This window comes from Ailuropoda melanoleuca, chromosome 2 (assembly GCF_002007445.2).
Source record: "Ailuropoda melanoleuca isolate Jingjing chromosome 2, ASM200744v2, whole genome shotgun sequence".
Lineage (NCBI taxonomy): Eukaryota > Metazoa > Chordata > Mammalia > Carnivora > Ursidae > Ailuropoda > Ailuropoda melanoleuca.
The window spans coordinates 93,107,529-93,128,357 of NC_048219.1; the positions used below are offsets into that span (position 1 = coordinate 93,107,529).

The 20,829-nt window shown below is 58.7% G+C and overlaps 1 protein-coding gene across 28 annotated transcripts in view; it reads left to right on the forward strand.

Annotated features, from left to right (window-relative positions):
• The window catches only part of BIN1 (bridging integrator 1), a 55,800-nt gene extending 38,753 nt beyond the window's left edge, over positions 1 to 17,047 (forward strand). For 5 of the 28 annotated variants that reach the window (XM_034654361.1, XM_034654365.1, XM_019807698.2 and 2 more), the window contains 12 exons: positions 1,443 to 1,528; positions 1,748 to 1,823; positions 3,170 to 3,252; positions 6,349 to 6,496; positions 7,853 to 7,981; positions 11,271 to 11,378; positions 11,890 to 11,913; positions 12,908 to 13,015; positions 13,963 to 14,052; positions 14,306 to 14,416; positions 14,726 to 14,827; positions 16,419 to 17,047. In XM_034654361.1, the coding sequence (XP_034510252.1) occupies positions 1,443 to 1,528; positions 1,748 to 1,823; positions 3,170 to 3,252; positions 6,349 to 6,496; positions 7,853 to 7,981; positions 11,271 to 11,378; positions 11,890 to 11,913; positions 12,908 to 13,015; positions 13,963 to 14,052; positions 14,306 to 14,416; positions 14,726 to 14,827; positions 16,419 to 16,526 (1,173 nt within the window). In that variant the 3' untranslated portion in view covers positions 16,527 to 17,047. Of the gene's footprint in view, positions 1 to 1,442; positions 1,529 to 1,747; positions 1,824 to 3,169; positions 3,253 to 4,739; positions 4,785 to 6,348; positions 6,497 to 7,852; positions 7,982 to 11,270; positions 11,379 to 11,889; positions 11,914 to 12,907; positions 13,016 to 13,962; positions 14,053 to 14,305; positions 14,417 to 14,725; positions 14,828 to 16,418 lie in introns of all 28 variants that reach the window. The other 23 variants (XM_034654372.1, XM_019807713.2, XM_011234446.3 and 20 more) reach the window with 13 other exon arrangements.
• Positions 17,048 to 20,829: the final 3,782 nt, after the last annotated feature.

Genomic DNA, 20,829 nt, shown 5'->3' on the forward strand with positions numbered 1-20,829 from the left:
GGCCTCCACTCAGGTACTGGGATGCCCAGTGGGGTAAGGTGGGGAGGGCCTGCTGGATCTGACCCTCCCCAGGAGCTGCCCAAGGCATGCGTGCTCAAACAGACATTTCTTTTCTTTCTTTCTTTCTTTTTTTCCCCTACTCTACCTTTAATTTTTAAATTAGATTTAAAAACTTAGGCATAGGGTTTATGTTCATTCTAGCGAGGTAATTGTAGTTGGCAGCAGGGTGGCCCCTCTCTCCTCCAGCCCCATCCCCATCCCCATCCCCGAGGCTCGGGTGGCCTGGCACAGCAGGGATATGGGCTGACGGGGGCTGACCTGGTGCCTGAAGCTGGGTGGGCTGGGGAAATCGTGCACTTTGTGGTAGTTTGGCGTTCTGGCCAGTTGGCTGGCTTTGCCAGAAGGCCTGAGAATGTAAGGCTGCTGGCGGGAAGTGTTCTCCGGGGAGGGGCCTGCCACGTTCCTGGGTTGTGACTCAGACCCTGAATCCAAGTCACCCCCCCTGAGTCACTGTTTCCAGCAACGCCCTCCAAATGAGCTAGCAGATCCCCTTCTCTGCCCAGGGTCTGTGACTCACCCCTACCCTTGCCTCGGCCTCCGGGCCTCCGCCTGCAGCCTTGTTCCCTTCAGTCTTCGGTTGTGGGATGGGGCCTTAGCGCCACCTGCTGGTGGGTGTGAGCAGGCCCGGAGGGCCCCAGGCCTGCCCGGGTAGAGTAGGGTGAGGGCTTCGGAGGTGAGCACAGTCATCCCGCCCAGCAGCCTAGCTCCCTCCTCCCCTGGCCCTGCTCTCCCCCATCTTTCCCCTGTCTTTCCTGGAGGTGCCTGAGCTGCTGCCTCTGGCCTCCGGCTGGTGGGGACAGGTCACAGAGGACAGAGGGGTAGGGATAGGAAATACTGATGCCACATCCTACAGGAGGCCGAGGCTGAGTAGGACCTGCTTTGAGAAAGAGATCCTCAGGCAGGGACATCAAAGGCAAGGCCAAGGGAGCTGGGCAGCAGGCTGATGCTTAGCCTGAGAGGGGTTCACATATAAGTGGGCAGAGTCCCTGCTGGGCTGGGTCTCAGGTCTGCCTTTGCCTCCTTCCTAGGCCCCAGCTCCTTGACCCCTTGTCTCGAGCCTTCTTGTTGTGCCCTGCTCACCCCTCATCTCCCTCCTGGTCCCCCTTGGGCCCGATGGGGGGGTTCTCCCTTTGGCCACGGCTGCTCTGCTTTCCCCTTCCTGGAGCAGACCCTACAGGCCTGGTTGCAGGTGCCCAAGGAGCTGCATGGGGCAGTCCCCCCAAGTGTCCTCATCTGGTTCACCCCCATCTTGCCCAGAGCCTTGGTCCCAGTGCACTGGGTGGGAGGTTAGGGGGAACAGGTCTTGGGGGGTGGGCTTGGCCTGGCCTGGGCTGGCTGGGACTGAGGCCCAGCAGAGGGGAATGACCAGTCCCGCCCCTCAGGCAGAGGAGGAGCTCATCAAAGCCCAGAAAGTGTTTGAGGAGATGAACGTGGATCTGCAGGAAGAGCTGCCGTCCTTGTGGAACAGGTAAGTCCCGGGAGGTCGTGGGGCTGAGCCCTGGCCTCCCTCCTGAGGCTACCTGAGGTATCCTCCGGTGTCTGTCCGCTGGGCCCCATGCCCTCCCATGGTTTGTGTCTCTGGGGCCGGTGGGGGTGTATCCGTGTGTGTGTGGCTCTCCTGGGCTGCCTGCACTGACCTGTGTGTTCACTTTGCCCATTTCCTTCCCTCCCTCCCTCCCTCCCGCAGCCGTGTAGGTTTCTATGTCAACACGTTTCAGAGCATTGCAGGCCTGGAGGAGAACTTCCACAAGGAGATGAGTAAGGTAGGGCCTGGTGACCCCTGTGGGCCTCAGGCCTTGGAGGCATGGAAGGGGCCGGCCAAGCTCCCTCTTTCCGCCTGGGGTTTGGTGCACACTAGTGACCACAGAGCCACCCCTGGACCGTGGGGAGGAGCTACCTAGTTTTGTCCTCCAGAAGCTCTCCATTCTAGAGTGTCCAGCCCCAGTGGGAGTGCTGGGGAGGCTGTGAGCAGAACCCATAGGCCCAGCCTCTGTCCCCTTCCTGCCCCCAGTCCAATCCTCCTGCCTGGACAGAGCCAGTCCCTCTCAAGCTGTCCATGTTGGGCCAGGGAGCTCTGGGTCAGAGAATGGTGGCACCTTTCCTAGTTCATAGGCAAATAATAAAATACCAGAATTTTCTCAATTTTTCTCTCATGTTTCTTAAGACATTGAAACATGTCTGCCTTATCTGCCAGGATCTGGTGTAAGAAGGGGACTGAGTAGCTTAAGTTCCTATGTTGTGTTATTTTCATTGTAACTTAACTGGCAGTTAAACTGCAAAGCAGAGTTGGAGAAGCCCAGTGTTGGCAGCCTCTCCCTCGGTGCCGTCGGTTGGTCTGACTCTGTCTCTTGGCCCCAGAGGAACGAAGTGATGGTAGTGGATTCTAGGCCCAGGGCGGGAGGAGGAAAAGCAGCCTGGGGCCTCTCCTGAGTCACCACCCTGACCATGGTTTCCGGCCTTTTAGGTCTTCCCTTTCTTTTCCTTCCTCCCTTTAAAGATTTGAGAAACTTATGAAAAATTAAAAAAAAAAAAACACAAACAGACAGAAAGGCGTTTGGGGGAAGGAAACATTTATGTAAAGCAGGAAGAAAATTCAGTTCTGAGCTTCCTGGTGGCCATGGCAAAAGAGGGAAATATTCTCAGTAGTGGTAATGTCCTAGGTACATGGGATAAACCTCTTGTCTTGCCTGTGCTTTTGGTGAAATCTCTGGCAGTTGTAATGTGGCCTGAAAACATCTTGGCAAAATGACCTTAAGAATTAGAATTCCGGTTAGTTTGCAAAAAGAAGTAAAAAAATTTAAAAACGGTACAAGCTGCGTGAGGCATTTTAGGAAGTTTCTACAAGTAGAAAGAAGAGAAAAGATAGTCCTCTGACACAGTAACGATTAGCAGTGGAGCCCATTTCCTCCGTTTTTCCCCTTGGTTTTTCTGGGCTTGGTGTGCAGTGCCCAGTTCCCACTCATGTGGTAAGGAAAGCTTATTCCTGGTAGGGGCCAGGGGTGCAAGGAAGGGGCGAGGGTATGGGGAGAAGCAGGGATGTTACTGGGGAGAATGGGGCTGTTTGGTGGCCTCCGAGGCATTTCCCACCTACTTGCCGTTCCTCCTGCAGCTCAACCAGAACCTGAACGATGTGCTGGTCAGCCTGGAGAAGCAGCACGGGAGCAACACCTTCACAGTCAAGGCCCAGCCCAGGTGTGTGACGCCCACTGACCTCTGGCTCTAGGTGGCTGGGGAGAGGTGTGGTCTGGGGCAGGGTCCTGGGGCTCTCTCATTCCTGCCAGGCCCGGGCGAGGGCGAGGCTCGCATTCCCTGCCCCCGGGGGTTGGGGGTTTGGCCTTTGTGGCTTGGCCTCTTTGTGCTCAGGGGGACAGGGTAGGGCACCCCATGTTCCTCTGGTGTGTCCCATCAGGGAAGGTGCACTCCTGGGTAGGCTGCGCCTTGCCTGATCAGGCCTGGGCCTGGCTTCCCCACCAGTGGAGTCGGAGCAGGCAGGGTCCCTGTGCAGCTGTGGAGGTGGGGCCCAGGAGCGAAATGATTCCGGACTGCTGCTGAGCCACCTGGGAGCCGAGCCTCCTCCGAGCGCAGGGAGCTAGTGCCATCTTTTCCGGCTCCTGCTCTTGGAAAGCCTGAATCACCAGATCGTGGCATTCTGCACACCCACAAAAGCATCCTTGTTCCTGTCTTTGGCCTGGCCTGGCCTCTCAGGGCCCCTCCAGCTGCAAGGAGATTCCTGCTTCCTGAGGGGAAACTGCGAGGGAGGGGAGGAGTGCCTTGCCCTCTGGCTGCCGCTCAGGGGAAACAATAGCGAGTCTGGGATTTCCCTTCCTTTTTGGCTTGCACCTGGGCCAGCACAGTGTGGAATGTATCTGTGACCCGGGGTGCCTGGGGTATCACTTAGGACCAAGAAGGTTTTCAGAGAACGTTGCTACTCCTCCTCTCCCTGAAAAGAAGGCCAAATATGTGTGATTGAGAGGAAGGGGCCCACAGGGGGCCCTGAGGCCGAGGAGTGTGTGCGTAGGGGGCAGAAGGCCATTTCCCAGGTCCCTGCAGGGAGGAAAGGCCTCCCCCTGCGCTGCCCCTGCCTGGCCTCCGGGTAACGGTGGGAGGGTAAGGATGGGTGAGGAGGGTGGCGAGCAGCCGCCGGCCTGGGCAGTGCAGCTGCTGGATCCATGCTTCCTGTGGGAGGAGGCTGCTCTGAGCCAGCAGGGAGGGAAGTGGAACTTTGTGAACCTCCTTTGCACCACGGTGGCCCATTTTGCTGCCTGGTTGCCTCCTCTCACAGGCCCCACACCGGCTAGCTGCCCCCCCACCCCAGTCCCTCCTAGCACTGTGGGTCCCCAGAACCCCTGTGTGCTGAACCACAAGCAGGGCGGGTGGCTGGCAGTGTCCCCCAGCTCATCAGGCCCTGTTTCAGGTCTGCTCCTTTTGCTCTTTTTCTCAGCTCCATCCCAGGGCACCTGGCAGCAGGCCAACGCCAGTGGGGTCCCCAGGCCTGGGCGATGGGGTTCTGAGGGCAGGGTCAGGCCCTCTTCATGGCCTTTGAGTATTAGGGGAGGCTTTGCCCTGTGGCACTCCTCTGAGCAGAGGGGTTGCCGATGAGGGAAGGGAACAGGCCAGCCTCGAATCAGGCATGACTCATGCCCAAAATGAAGGCCTCCGCGTCCCGTCCGTTCCCACAGAAAGAAAACTAAACTGCTCTCCCGGCTGCTCAGAAAGAAGAACAGGTACCAGCGCCAAGTGCTGCCTTGTGGGGGTGTCTAAGGCCAGCACCCCGGCCGGCCGGCCCCTGTGCATGCGCCTAGCGCCCTGCTCGCAGGGTGCCACTAACCCCTAACCTGTCTTCCCGCGTGTGGTGCTGCAGGCAGGGCCGCTGGCGGGAGGGGCCGGCAGGGCGGCGGGGCTGCGCTGTGGCCTGTGTGTTGTGGGGGCAGAGGGCTCGGGGCTGTGGGGGGGGAAAGGAGGGGAGCAGATGGCCTGAGCTCAGCTGAGTGTGTTCCTCTCTGGTCCACAGCGTGTCCACCTGGCTGTGGCCCAGACCAGGAGGTTAACAGGGAGAATGTAGCCAGAAAGGAGGCCTGGCGAGGCTCGGGGGAAGGGCTCTGGTAGCAGTGGTGGTTTTTAAAAATTGTGTGTGTGTGTATACTATGTTTCTGTATGTGCTTTAAAGAGGCAAATACATTCCCATGAAACCCAAATTCACTAGAGATGAGGAGGGACTATGATGTCGCCTGTCCTATCATCTAACCCCCCTGCCCCCGCCCCCTGGGGGATGTGGTCGCTAGCTTCTTTGTAGCCTTCCAGAGCTGCCCTTTCTGACACTCGTGAGCACTTGAAATGTGGCCGGTGTGACTGAGCAGCTGAACTTTTAATTCCACTTATTTTAATATGAATTCAAACAGCCGCCTGTGGCCAGCGGCTGGTCTTTGTCCGCGCCGTTCTAGAATTTCCTGATGCAAGAACAAATACACATTTTTATTTTCCACCCCCTCACACCCAAGTGGCTGCTTTATGTACACCATTTGCCCTCGTTCTCTATTCTACACTGAACCATATGGCTGGGAGACCTCCCCTCCTCCCCAGCAGCCACTCTGTCTGTGGCCTCTAGTCGACTTCTTCTGTTGTCCTCCAAAGGGCCTGTGGGAACAAAGGTGTGGAGATGGTGACCACGGTGTGGGTGGGGAGTGTGGACCCTGGGGGTGGGGCAGGGGTTGGTGTCCTGGTGTGAGTGGGTGGAAGGCAGGGAGACCTGCCGAGGCATCTGGGGGCTGGCTGAGGAGTGGGGCCCAGCCTGGGCACAGGGGCTGGTGCGTGACGTGTGGGATGAGACTCATTTGCCTCTAGGATGTTTGGCTTTCTTGTGCAGTGGATCTGGGCTCCCTGGTAGAGCCTGGCAGCAGCCTGTGGGGTGGCTTCCCTGGGGATCCAAGACCTCCAGCTTGGAGTTCTGCCTGGGGCTGACACTGTCTCCGAGGCAGGCCCTGTGCCCACGCCCCCACATTTCCCCTGATTCTGAGACATGTGCACGTGCATTTCTCACATGCAAGCACGGGGACATACACTCGTGCACACATGGACATCACATTTTCACAGCACGTCTATGTGGACACACATACCCTCTCCTTTTCACATGTTGATGGACACACACTCATACACACATGGACACACATTTTCACACAGAGATTCCTGGGGCAAACATCCCATTCCATGTTCACCTATGGATTCGTACATTCCCTCTTGTAAGCGGTGACCTCCCTCCATTGGGCTTCCTCTCTGGTCTTACCTCCACAGTGACAACGCCCCTGCAAAAGGGAACAAGAGCCCTTCGCCTCCGCCAGATGGCTCCCCTGCTGCCACCCCAGAGATCAGAGTCAACCACGAGCCTGAGCCGCCTAGCTCAGCCACAGCCGGGGCCTCCCTCCCCAAGTCCCCATCTCAGGTAGGCACCATGTCTCCTCTCCGCCCTCTGCTTCCTCCTGCATTACCCGTGTCCCCTTCCTTCCCAGTCTTCCATCCCCAACACCGGCCTGGGTTCCCCTCAGCAACCCTGCCTTCTCTCGGGGGCACCTGTGACTGTGTCTCTCCCTCTACCCTCCACAGAACCCTCTCCGTCCCTGTCCCTTTGTCCCTGTCCCTTTCTCCCTGGCCCTTGGGGCTGTTGACTTCCTCCCTCTTCCTTTCCTTTTGCTACAGACTCTGGGGCCTTTAGCCCCAGGGCATCCAGATCCTCGGAGGTGGCTGCTTTCCCTCCCCATCCCCTTCTCTCTTGGCATGGGGCCCTGCAGGACCTTTACAGGGTCAGCAAGAGGAAGGGCTCAGTGAGGGGTGTGTGAAGTAGCCAAGGGAACAGGCCCTGAGCTTCCAGAAGCCCCCCCGAAGACTGGTCCCCACCCCCACCGGTTTTTCTAGCTTTCTGCCACTTCCCCAGGAGCTGGCCTGCGGCTCTGATTGAGCTGTTAGCCTTCCCCAGCTATCGGTTCTGGCAGCAGCCCTCTTGGTGGTGGGCCATCGCCTGTCCTGCAGCTGATTAGGATAACGATGTTAAGAGTGTGACAAGAGCCCACACTTGAATAGCACTTGTTCTGGGCCCGACACCATGCCAGCACTTTCTACATTTTCATACATTAGATCCTCACAGTCACTCCAGGAGGCCCACCCCAGCTCAAACATCTGAGGAAACCCAGGGGGGTTTCCTGACCTGCCTGAGGCCCCCAGGTGGGCAGGTGTGTGGCCATCCTGCCCGGCCCTCAGCAGGGCACTGGCTCCGGCACTGCACTGGCCTCCACAGGTGGCAGGCGAGCCAGAGTTCCTTCGGCGGGAGGTACGGGGAGGGTCCCGGGAGGACAGAGAGCCCGGGCTGGGAAGGAGGCTGTTTCTCAGCTATGGCTTCTCTCCAGTGTCTCACCCAGCTGGCGGTCAGCCCAGACCTCCTCCAGCAGCCCCTGGGCAGCCCGCATGTTCTCCCTTTTTTCTCCTCTTCTTTTCTGTCCTCTCTCTGTCTTTCTCTTCACTTCCTCCCCTTTCCATCCCCTCCCCTCATCCTCTCTCTCTGCACAGGTTTCTGGACCTTCTGCCTCAGTCTTCCTCTGGGGGTGGTCCTGTAGTCCTGCGGTCCTGGGGTCTGTGCCTTGGGCAGCAGTGCTTCCTCTTGCTTCATCTCCTTCATTTGCCTGGATGGGGCCACGGCCTGGGGTGTGACTAACAGTGGCTTTGTCTCTGTCTGTCTGTCTGCCCCGTCCCACCCCCCATGCTCCGCTGTGCCTCCCTATGCGGCCCCTCACCCGCCGACCCACAGCTCCGGAAAGGGCCACCAGTCCCTCCGCCTCCCAAACACACCCCGTCCAAGGAGATCAAGCAGGAGCAGATCCTCAGCCTGTTTGATGACACGTTTGTCCCTGAGATCAGCGTGACCACCCCCTCCCAGGTCAGCCGCGGCCACCGCGGCCCAGCTCTCTCTTGCTTTCTCTCGGGGTGTGCATGGCCTTCTTCCTTCATCCCATGCCCTGTGCCTCTGTCTCAAGAGCCAGAATCTGTCCCTAGAGGTTGGCCCAGAGCCTCCCCCTTGCTCATTCATCCGTCCCTTCATTCATCCTCCCTCATCCATCTCTGAGCATGTACTGTGGCCAGACGCAGGGACACGTGTGGGTGGACCTAGTGGAGCGGGTCAGCTCAGTAGTGGTCTCATACCTCCACTGATGCAATGGCCGAAGGGGAGAGTGGGAAGTGGGGGACGACTTGGGCCAGTCAGGGAAGGCTTCCTAGAGCAGGTCACATTTTCCAGGCGGCTGCAAGCTGACACATTGCTTTAGTCAGAGATAGCAGCATATGTATAGACCAGGAAGGGTAAGACCTGGGCTCAGGAATTTCTGGGAGTTCAGTGTCTCTGCAGAGTGCTGCAGTGGGGCAGTAAGAGGAAGCAGTAGGAGCATAATTGGGAAGACCCTGGAATGTCTGGCCAAGGCATCTAGACTTTAGCTCCCAGAGCTGCTGCCTGGCTTTGGAGGTGGGACAGTGCTTGGGTCACAGAGCAGGGCTGCTGCTCGTCAGTGCCCCAAGAAGGTAGGTCATGCCTGTCCACAGATGGACAGAAGGAGGGCTGGACAGGAAGGTCACTGTGGTGGCACGGGAGTGGGCTACAGCTTGCAGAGGCCACACTGTGCTCACCCCTCTGATCCTCGTCTCCAGGCCTTGCCTCCAGGGCGCTTCCCAGTAGGGGCCTCACTTGCGCTGCAGGCCCCCATGCTCTGGAGCACTGCCAGAGAGTTGCTCTGCCCAGGGCCTCAGGGCCCTGCTCCCTGAATGCTCCTTTCCAAAGCTTAGAGGCCTGAAGGGGAGGGGCAGGGCCAGAGGGTATAAATGTGGAGCGAGAAGCAGTTGGGAACTGAGGACAGTGGTCTCTGCTAAGAGGGGCCTGGGGCGAGTGGGCCTCAAGCCCCAACAGGAGGACCGTAAGTTAGAACTAGGAACTTCCAATATAGGGTGTCTAGTGGGCAGGTGGGTGACCCCCTGGCTCAGGGCCCTGGGAGACAGGGGAACTCCTGTCTGTAGAAGATGGCCAAGGCTGGTCCAGGAGGACCTGAGTGGTGAGGAAACTGGGCAGCACGACAATTGGGACGGCATGCTGCTAGAATGCTCGCCAGCTGGAGTATGTCTCCACGCTGGTGGTGCACACGAGGGAGACAGGGTGACGCAGAGCGCTAGTGAACACTGAGTAGGGAACGGCGCCAGCCACTTATCTACACGACCTTGTTGGGTTTTCAACTATGCTCCGGGAGGGGCTTGTTGCCCCCATTTAACAGGTGAGGAACCCACGGGGTCTGCCCTGCAGCTAGACTCCCTGCACCTAGTGTGTCGGCCTCTCCGTGCTCACGCTCGCTGCATGCCTTCCTTGCTACCCTGTCTGCCCACTTCCAGGGAGCCGGGTCTCTGCCCCAAGGGTGGGAAGCGTACACCATGGGAGCTGTTGCCCAGGGCTGGGGTGGGCTGTCCGTGATGCTGTGCTAACAGGGCTGCTTTGCAGGGCTCAGGTGAGTAGCCTGCGTCCCTGCACCGAAGGACAGTTCTGATCCTGCATGGTGGGGTGGCTGGCCTGCTGGGAGGCAGGGCGGGAGGACGTGGTCTGCCCTGTGGCCTGGTGACCCTGTCCCCTTGGAGCATGAGAAGGCAGCAGTCTGGGCTTGATGGACTTCTGACAAGGGGCTGGTGGTGGGGCTACCTGGGGGAGGGAAATGCTGCTGCCAGCTGGTGGGAGGGCACCTAAAAGCCATGCCCTCGTGGTGTCTTGAACACTCACTCCCTCGCTTAGACAGGGCAGGGTTATGGGGACAGAGCTGTGACCTACCCCCCCCCCCCCCCCCCCCCCGCCCTGCCCCTGGCTCATTAGACAGGGACCAACCTAAGGAAAGTTAGTGGCTGGGGGTGAGCCTAGGACAGCGGCTTGGGGATCGGGACCCATGTCCAAGAAGTGAGACCACATGGCCCGGGCTCTGAGGTCTGTGGCTTGGCCCAGAGTGGATGCCTTGTCCTCCGAGCTGTGGGATAGCTGGCACCTCGTGTTCTCAGATATGAGAATCTTGGGTCTCTCCTGATAGGCCGCAGCTCAGCTGTAAAGGCCTTTCTGGGAAGACTGTCTCCCCAGGACCCAAGCCTTGGGTCCTTCCTGATGGAAGACCCCAGGGGGACACAGGTGGAGAGGGTGCTCCTGGCAGCACTGGGCGCCATCAAGAGCAAGTAGACATGGGAACCTGGGCTGGCCTGGGCTGCTGGGGCTATGGCCCTCCTAGCATCTCATGAAGTAGGGCAGGAGGACCCAGGGCCAAACCAGGGCCCTATTCTCTCGGGCATAGTGTTCCCTGGCCCCAAAGGGAAACCCTATGTAGGAGCTGGAGGTGCCGCTGAGCAGGCCCCACCCCCTCAGAGGGCAGCGTGTCCTCTGAGCGCTGGTGCTGACCCAGCCCATCCTCCCCAAGGGCAGCCCTCCCTCACTTGTCGGGCCTAGCTTGCCATGGGGCTGGCTTCTCACAGGGAACACAGTCTTTGGGGGCCATGCCTGTTACAAGCATATTCTGGGGCTGTACTCGGGCCCACTGAATGGGAATCCCTGGGGGTGGCTGGGGGTAGGACCTGCAGTGTGAGCACAGGTGCCCCCAGTGTTGGGGAGCCCACACTTAAGATTGGGCTCCTAGGCAGTGTGTGCTGGCTCAGCCCTGTCCTCACTCTGTGGGGCTGGCTCTTGCGTGGGTGTCACCACAGGTAACCTGTCCGTCTGGGCAGCGAGGGGAGGCCAGTGCCTGTCCTAGGGGCCCTCTCAGTTAGAGGGCGTGTGTGTGTCTTGTCCAGCCTGGGTGGTGGACTGTGAAGCTTCTTTGGGGGGGAGGGCGGGGGGAGGGCTGGGAGAGCCCGTGGGTGTGGGGAGCAGAGAGGAGGAACAGGCACTGGTAGACCATCTCAGCTTGCAGGACAGGGACAGACGGCAGAGTTGGGGCTGATGTTGGGCTGGTGGGTCGTTGCCCCAAGTGGGTCTGTTGCTGTTGTCTGAGGTGGGTGGCGGGTGTTGTCTCTGTGTGCGTGGAGCTTATGCCAGGGTTGTGCGTGGGCAGTCTCCTATGTGTGTGAGGCAGACGTGTCTGTGAGCGTGTGTGCCTACCGTGTGCACGCCGTGGGATGCTCGAGCCTGTCACTAACTGCCTTCCTCCTCTGCTACTGCTGCCAAGTTTGAGGCCCCAGGACCTTTCTCGGAGCAGGCCAGTCTGCTGGACCTGGACTTTGACCCCCTCCCGCCTGTGGCCAGCCCTGTGAAGGCACCCACACCCTCTGGTCAGGTTGGTCTGAGTCCACCAGCACCTGTGGGCCCACGGGTCTCTGGGGCATCGGGCCCTGGGCTCATGTCTGGCCATGTGTGCCCATCTGAGCCAGGCCCTTGGGGTCCTGGGGTCAACAGGCTCTCCTCCCACTCACTGCCCTGCCCCTGGCCCCAGCTCTCGTCACCTCCTGCAGCCCTGAACATGAGGAGGGGAGAGCAGACACAGGTCAGGCAGAGGGCCGTGAGGAGGAGGGTCAGCTAAACACTCACTTGGTAACTTACGGCCCTGTCAGCATCCTGCCCCTCTCCTGGCAACAGCCCTGTGTCTGGGCACTCCGTGGCTTGGGGTCTCAGCCCCTTGGCAGGTATCCAGGACTTGGCCCTCTGGAGACCTCGGAGCTTGGCTCCATGCTGCCCTGTGCCTGCTGGACTCTAGGGACCTGGGGTGGGGGTCACTGGGGACTGCTTGCCCACCCCCCATCACTAACCTCTGTACTAACTCTATCCTTCTCCCTCTCTGCTGCGCTTAGTCAATTCCGTGGGACCTCTGGGAGGTAAGCCGTGTTTGCTCTGTGCCCACCCCTGGGGGGACCTGCTCCTCCGTGTGTGCCTGGCCCATCCTGCCTGGTCCTGCACCTAGCCTGTTCACAGGTGCATGCACATGCACGCACGGGCCGGTGCTCATGTGCACAGGGAGCTGGCCGTCACTGCTTGTCTCCAGCCGTCCCACTGCTTCCCATCCTTGGAGAAACTGCCCCTCAGCCAGGCCCTATGGGGAAGGGGCTCCTCAGTTTAGCCAGAGAAGAGGGTCTTCTGTGGTTCGGCTCAGTAGTCAGGGTCTGTGAGTGGTCACCTGGGATGGATGTGCTGTCCTCATGCTGGTCTGAGGCCTGCGAGGGTGGCCGTGGGGTGGAGGGTCTTTGTCCTTGAGGAGTTTTCTGTCTGTGGGGGTGCTACAGGGCAGTGGCATCAGGGAGCTGTTGGGACAGGGGAGAGAGGGAGGGTGGCTTGAGATGCAGGAGAAGCAGGGTGAGGCCAGGTGTCCTCTGTGAGCAGGCCTGCTGGGCAGGTGTCATCATCACTGGGTGGCTCGGGCGTGAGGCTCAGGGAGGGCGCGGGACTTCATCAACAGCCACAGTACAGCGTCTGCCGGAGCAGGAACAGCTGGTGTGGAGTGCTGGTGGCACACTCTCCCGCGAGCTCGAAGGCTCCAGATAGCCTTACTCTGAAGGAGGCCAAAGAAAGCCTGGTGCGGGCAGCCGTCTTGATGAGAGGATTTTGGTGGGTGCTGAGCTGTGTGCGGCTCCTTTGCACCTGCTCATCCCCTTGGCAGTGCTAGGGGCATGGAGGTGGGAGTGGTTTTCCCTTTACGGGTTCCACGTCTGTCCCCCTCTGGGCCAGGCTGCCTGCTGCAGGTACCCAGTCTCCCTTCTGCCAACACTGGGCTGCTCACAACTCTCTTTTCTTGTCTCATGCCCTTGCCCAACACCCTCTCCTCCCTGGTCTCCCACCCCTCCCGCCCTGTTCTCCCTGGTGGCCCGTCACTAGCCCACAGAGAGTCCAGCTGGCAGCCTGCCTTCCAGGGAGCCCAGCTCTGCCGAGGGCACCTTTGCTGTGGCCTGGCCCAGCCAGACGGCCGAGCCGGGGCCTGCCCAAGTAAGTGTCCACCTGCCAGCCCCCACCTGTCCCCAGTCTCTGGGGGTGTATCAGCGAGGAAGAGCCCGGAGGAGGGGGCACAGGATGGACAAGGCCGCTGTGGGCCTGAGGGTGAGGCCAGGGCCATGAGTCAAGAGGCCCCAAGATGGGGGTTGTCACTCCTGCTTACAGTGATTCAGGCCAGACGGGTCCTTCTCCTCCTCGCCAGCTCCAGCCTCCCAGTTCAGGCATCCCGCAGAGGGAGGGAGGACCGGTCAGAGCATCTACTGATTTATGGCAGGCACTTTCCAGAATTTTCTCATTTAATTTTCACCCTAACCTAGACATTTCCTCCTTTTACAGATGAGGAAGTGGGGGCTAGGAAGCTTGAGTGATTGCTCCCAGAGCTCGGAAGTGTCTGAGTGTGAGTGTTGGCCCAGGTCAGCCTGACTGAGGCTGGGCAGTGTCCACTCTGCCTTGGCCAGGCCCCCACCATGGTGCCCAGCACTGTGCTGCCCTGCCCCCTCCTCGGGGAGCAGGTGTCCAGGGCCGGGCAAGGGCTGCTTGGCCTGCCCTGAGTTGTTTGGACTGGGACAGGTGCTTGCTGCTCTCCCTGAGTGTGGGGGTCTACTGGCTCAGCCACCAGGCCAGGCAGGTGGGAAGAAGCTGAGGCTTGGCCAGGTCTTGGGCATAGAGGGCAGGGCCTGTGAGGGAGGGTCTTGGTGGCATCCAGGGGCCTGTGAAGCACGTCACTTGGCATCTCTGTGCTGCCAGCACCTTCTCCAGCTGCTTCTCCAGCTGCTTCCCATGGCAGGGACCTGGCCTTTCCTCCAGGGGCTCCCTGTACCACACAGAGGCACTGGTGAGCTCTAGATACCACTTGGGGTGCTACCCTCCATGGCCCCTTTCCCTGTCCTGGTTACAGCATCTGTCCTGTGTCTGACCCCATGCTGGCATTTATGTTGCAGCCGGTGGAGGCCTCGGAGGTGGCGGGTGGGACCCAACCTGCGGCTGGAGCCCAGGAGCCCGGGGAGACAGCAGCAAGTGAAGCGGCCTCCGTAAGACGACAGGGACCAAGGCCCTGTCTTTTCTTTCCTGCTGTCCACCTGCCTTCCCGCTCATGGCTCCCCAGCCCCGAGTCTTGCCTGTGCTCCTTGCTGTGTGCTGGTCCAGGTCACAGTTCCTGTCGAGGAACCCGGAGGCAGACCAGTCTGGCATCAGTCACAGAGACCCTCCCCTTCCCTTGCCCCTGTGGCCCCTGCCCCCCCGGGACCAGCTCCCCGCCCATGCTGACTGTGCTTCCTCCCCCAGAGCTCTCTCCCTGCGGTGGTGGTAGAGACCTTCTCAGCAACTGTGAATGGCACCGTGGAGGGTGGCAGTGGGGCGGGACGCTTGGACCTGCCCCCGGGGTTCATGTTCAAGGTAAGCCCTGGCTTGCTGACCCCACAGCCTCTGCTGCCATCTGACCCGACAGTGCCCTTTTACAGATGAGGACAATGAGCTGGGAGGCCATGTGGGTTTGCCCAAAGTCCCCCTGCCCCCACTACCCCTGCTCCCCAGTCGGCGAGGTGGCGTCTTGAGCCCTGGTCCTGATGCTTTCACATGCTCCTGGTCACCATGTTTCCAGGGCACACTAAAGCCACCACAAGGCCTGGTGCGCTGTGCTAGGTTGCAGGTGGGACCAAAGGGCTCGGAGAAAAGGGGTGTTGAGCTCTCCCCCAACCGCTGCAGGTGCAGGCCCAGCACGACTACGTGGCCACTGACACGGATGAGCTGCAGCTTAAGGCTGGTGATGTGGTGCTGGTGATCCCCTTCCAGAACCCCGAGGAGCAGGTGAGGGCTCCGGCCGGCGGTGGTGGGAGTGGCCAGGAGGGGGCAGCAGACACCCACCACTGCAGACCTACAGGCCTGGCCGGCAGCTGCTACCCCTCCTCCTCCTCTTCCCTTTTCTCTTCTCCCCTCACTCATTTTCCCCTCCCTTCGCCTCTCCCCCATCTCTCTCCCTTCCCTTTGGGCCCTTCTCCCATGCTATCACATTTCCCTGGGTCTCTCTCCCCATCTCCGTGTCCCCTTTGTCGGTTTCCTCGGACTGTCAACTTTCCAAATTCTTCCTGTTTCCTCCTTTCCTTGGCTTTGACTTTCTCTCAGTTTTCGCATCTAAGTGTCTTTCTCCCGTCCTCCCTTCCCTGCCGCTTAAGGTCTCCTTCCCCTCCTAGGACAGGATCCCCGGCCACCTCTCCGTGAGCCCTCCCGCCCAGCAGTGAGCTGGTGAGGTGCCTGCTTGGCAGCCTAGTGTTGGGCTGCCTCCTCCAGGCTGGCCTTGCCCCCTGCCCACAGGGACAATGTGTGGCTTCCTGCAGGACCCCCGAACAGCCCCAGCTGTGTCCGCAGCTGTTTCCCAGGCCAGATGCCTCCCGCACCTTTCCTCTGCTGTGGCTTCTCCTTGTTAGTCAGTCTCAGAGTAAGCTCCCAGTGGAGTCTGGGGGCCGGCACGGAGCGCAGACTGCCTTCCTAAATTCTGACAGGCTGCTTGGTTCAGGGCGCTGTGGCTTTTCGACAGGAGCCTCACTGGGGGTGTTGAGTGAGCTGGGACAGAGTAACAAGGGTTTCCTGGTCCCAGTGCTAAATCTGCCAGTTCCCCTCAACCCCCGGGTCTCCACTCATGTCCTCCTTGGGCCAGCCCTGGACCGGGGGGGATTTTAAGAAGCAGAATCCTGGCCTCTGGCCCATGGTGGGAATCACATAGGTGGGTGGACATAGGTCAGAGAGGACATACATAGGCTCTGTGACAGGCAGGCAATGATGGAACGAAGATCTAGGGAGATGCCAGGCTTAGCAGGGTCAGTGATGGCCTCCACCACGGGCAGGGATGTGTGGTCCCTGCAGGCCCAGGGGTCAGGGTCTGGGGCTAGGGACCTTGTCAGGGCTTGGGTAGGTAGGCCCTGTGAGGGGTCAGTATGAAAGCAAAGGCCAGGTTTGAGGTGGAGGTCTTGATGGGGTGGCCTTGAGTCGCTTGAGAAACTTTAAACAGAAATTTCTGGTATTGTTTGTAGAAGTCTGGAAGGACAGCTGATGTGCTCTGTAGGCACCAGACAGTGGGAAGTTCCTTGGCCTGGGATTGAGGGCGTTTAGACACATTCAGACCAGAGCAGCAGTTAGGCTGCCTTTCTAGAGAGAGGAGGACTCGCCCAAATGCCAGAGTTAAAATCCACCTGCTTAAGGGCAGATGGCTCCTAGCTTGGGCAGGTTTGGGTCTGGGGTAGCAGGGAATGCTGCCTGGAGGAGGCATTCTTTCAGGTGGGTGTGATAGGCTGGAGGAAATGATCAAGAGGAAGGAGGGGACATCCTCCCAGCAAATCTCAAGGGAGTCCCATGCCCTCTGTCCCCATCCCTGTGTGACCTGGGTGCTCTGCTTCACTCTCAGGATGAAGGCTGGCTCATGGGTGTGAAGGAGAGTGACTGGAACCAGCACAAGGAGCTGGAGAAATGCCGGGGCGTCTTCCCCGAGAACTTCACCGAGCGGGTTCAGTGAGGGCAGCGGCTGGTGCAGCTCTCTGGGCGTGTGAAGAACACCTTTTCCCGAAAAATGTGTGGTTTTTTTTTTTTTTGATTTTGTTTTTAAACTTTTGAAAAGCAAAGGGAGAGGAGAAACCTAAGCCAAGAGGTGTTCTCCCAAAGATTAGGTTGTTTTCCAAAGAGCCTGTTTTTGGCAAGTCCAGTGGAATCACCAGTGTTCCTGAAGCTGCTGTGTCCCCTAGTTAGGTTCCTTGCCCCCGCCCCCCCCACCCCTGCGCCCGCTGTGTGCCTGGCCGCAGGGCAGGGGCTGGGGGCTGCTGAGCCGCCACGCTTGCCTAAAGCTTCGGCAGAGCAGCCTGGGCAAGGGTCCTCTTTTTCCTGGCAGCTGCTGTGGGTGGGGTCAGGTCTCTCCGGAGACCTCAGAGCCCAGACATCAGCCTGGCCTGGCCTTGCCCTGCAGACCATCCGTGTGCTGTTTGAAAATAAATCTTAGTGTTCCAGACAAAATGAAACAAACTGACAAAAACACTCAGAAAACCTGTGTTCATTTATTTGTCCTCACTCCATTTCTGTCTGCAGTGTGATGAAACCATGATTATCGGTGGCTTTTCTACTGAGACAGTCCCCCTCCCCTGCCCCCCGCCCAACCCTCTGCCAGGGCAAGTGCTGCTGGTCAAGGGGCTTCATTCTTGCAGTTCCCCCACCAGCTGCGGCGTGCTCACCACCTTCTTTTGAGTCCTCCAGGCCCCGCTGAAAGCTTCAGCCCCTGCCCCCTGGCATTTTAACTGGTGGTTGGTTGGGGTGCAGGTGATGGGGGCTGAGAGACGGGAAGGGAAGGCGCCTGAAGAGCCAGCTAGGTGCCGCCCTAAGTGGCATTATTTAATATGTGTGAGAACTCCGAGGTCAGGTGCCAGGACTCCATCTCCCCGAGGAAGAAACTGAGGCCCAAGGAGGGTCAGTGACTTGCTGGTGAGTAGTGGGACAGGGTTCTGAACCTGCACAGTTGGCCTCAGGTGCATGGGGAAGGCCTGAGCCTGGTGCCAGGAAGGACAAGCTCAGCCGGCCCAGCTTCTTCCTCTTCACGCTGCCTGCCTCCTTCTCCAGCAGGAAGGTCCCCACTGCATGCAGCCCAGATCTTCAGCTCTTCAGTGAGCTCGGGCTGCTGTGAGCAAGCCTGCGGCACACACAGTGATGGCTGGGTCTGGTGTGCCTGTGGGCCTAGGGACCAGCTGGACTTCCAGGTGGAAGGGACTTCTCTCTACATAACTCTGGATAGTGGTAAAAAGCTGGTGAAGGACATGACGTCAGAATCTTAGCTTTATTTTTGGGTAAAGTCCCTGAGCTTTGCTTTAGGTGGCAGAATCATCATGCCACGGCCCTGCCTTGTCTGTGGCTGACAGTGTTGGCTTCACCAACCATGGTTTCTGTGAGCACAGGCACACAGGGCTCATTTCCAGTTACCCCTCGTTTGGAAGCGTTAGCTTTTCATTCGTTCATTCATTCCTCCCACATTGACAGCTAATTGCTGGTGGAGCTGGGCTTGAAGTCCAGGCTTGGTCAGCTCCACTGTGCTTGAGAACCTGGGGTGTGTGCCCTGGGGTATGGGGTGTGCCATGAGAATCTTCACTTTTGTTTCATGATGGAAAGTTTAAACATGTGACGGAGGACAAAACATTTGCTTTAGGTTTATCACAATATGAGATTCATGGATATATCAAATGGTGGCTTTGGGCTTCACCCCCTGACCCCCAAGGAGGTCCTGCCCCTTGCAGTGGGGCTATATTTGGCAGGAAAAGCCCTGCTCCATTTCAGGCCCCCAGAGTGGGGCCTTCAGGGAGCTCCATGCAGGCAGTGGGAGGGAGCTGACCCTGCACAGATAGCTCCCAGAGGTAGGGAGCCTAGATGCAGTACCCCCACCCAAGTGGATAGGCAGTTGGCCTGAAGCCTGAGCTGGGCCGAGTGTCTGAGAGCTGGGACACTACCAGATTTGTGTCCATCTGAGAGAAATTTGAAATTCAGAGGCGAGCAGCACATACCTCGTCAGTGCTAATGGTCCCTCCCCCAAGGCCACACAGACTCTGCACAAACAGTGATCAGACTATTTCAGAAGGCCCCAGCCCAGCTCTGGGAACTCCTCCCCGTCTCGCCTCCCTCCTGTCTGCTCCCAAGACCTTCCACAGCACTCAGACACTGGCCAGCTCTGGCTGGCTTCTTGTTCCTCATCCTCATCCATTTGGAAACCACGCTGGCATTGCTTCTCTTGGTCCCACTGGCCCGGACACCCTTGGTTCTGCCTCTGGGAATTTAAGAATTCACACCCCTAGTGTCACCCCCTCCCAAACACCAGGTCTGAACTGGGACACTGTGAACAAACCTTGGGTTCATTTGCTCAGCAAGCCTTGGCTGGGCGTTCGTGGCATCTAAAGTAGATGGGCACTCAGGCCAGTTCAGGCTTTCCACGATGCTCTTGGGCCCCCTGTTCCCTGGGTGTTGGCTTCATCTTTGGACAGGGTTCCCAACAGTTTCAGGTTTGATGTCTGTGCACTGCACTGTGCAGAAGAGACCGCTGCAGAGGGATGTGAGTTTTCCTTCCCAGAAGCCCCTCAGCAAATCTCCTTTGTCTCATTGGCCTGAGTCTCCAGTGCTGAGTCTCCAGCTGGGGGTGGGGCCTCTGATTGGCCCCAAAGTTGCAAGGCCTTGAGCCGGAGGTAGGGCTGGGCCAAATGGGGGAGGGTGGACACATGAACGCAAATTTGGGCATGGCTTCCAAGGAGATGGGGGGTGGGTTCTAGGACCTCAAGCCAGTGAGCATGCCACTGCCTGGTGTCTTCCAGAAGGGCCCATGAGACCAGGGAATGTGACTGGATGGAGGCTACAAGTAGGTGTTTGTGTGCGTGTGTTTGTGAGTGTGAGCGTGTGTGTGAGACTTAGGAGACCCTTACTTTACTCACCTCAAGAGGATCATTGTGTGACCAGGGTTCCGGACATAACCCATGTGGGGCTGTTTCTCCGTGTTCCAAGGGGAATAGTCATCTGACCCCCTCACCCCAGAACGTGTCTCACCACAGGAGATGGTATAGACAGTGTGCTGTCTTCCTTAGCCTGTGTGGTTGAGCACACAGTTGAGCCTATACAGATCCAGTCTCCTGAGCATTCATTCACTTGTTCATTCATTCACTCACCAGCCATCTCCCACTCAGTTCCTGAAATTACAGAGAAGATTCGTGTGTGGTTCCTACCCCGATGCACTCACAGTTTGGGGGGAAGTGGGCAAGAAAAGACCACAGCAGGGGCTATCTTGGTTGTGTGTTCAAGGTTCTGGAGACGAAAAAGAGCTAGCACCTGGAGGCCTGTGGGGGTTCAGGCTCTCGCTGAGGAGCCTGGAGCTCAGGAGAGAGGTCTAGGCTGAGGGGCACTGAGGTGGAGACGGGCCAGGGAAGTGATGAGGGTACCTGGGAGAGTTTGTAGAGGAAGCAGGAGGAAGGAGTCGGGGCAGCCTGACCCCCAGTGTCAGAGGTTTCGAGGCAGGACTGCTGAGGAGGTGAGAAACACCTTCCTTTAAGAAAAGCTCCTTCAGAAGCCATTCCATGAAGCCAGAGAGGAAGAAGGCAGTCAAGACAGCCTGCCTGGCTGGCTCCCAGGCCAGGGCTCCCGGGAGGGGCCCCAACAGTGGCATCCCAGTCCCAGCGCTGGCTGAGGAAGAGCAAATCACTGAGGAAGGGCCCTTCTCAGCATAATTAGAGAGGATTATTCACAAGCAAGGAAGCGGCTTCTTGACAGCCCTGATTACAGATGAGGACCCCGACTGTGGTGGGAGGAGGGGGAAGATCCTCTGTCCCAGCCAGCCAAGGTCAACACACAGTGACAGAAAGGGACATTAAGTCTTGATCAAGGAAATGCTTTGTTTGGGTCCCAGGGTGGCAGAGGTCCTGGCCCCCAGCCTGTCAACCCCCAACGTTTATCTCATGTCCTCAATGGGCCCTGCTCTGCGTGAACCACTGGACGCGACCAGGAAAGAGGTGCAGCTCTTCCCCAAGGAGATGATAAGCTCACGGCGGGCCAAGGTTCATACACAGAAACCACCCAGAGCTGAAGTGATGGGATTCCCTCCTCTGGAAGCCTGGTACAGCACTGCCATTCTTACTTTGGTAGTTCTGGAGGGTGCGTGGTTTCTCTAGAGCAGAGTCGTGGAATTGGCTAGGAACTTCTGGGAGGTCCTCTTTCATTATGAGCTGGCCACTCCAAATCTATGGCTTCAGGTGAGTGTCCTCACTGAAGCTTCAGGTGGGTGTCCTCACTGAAGCTTCAGGTGGGTGTAT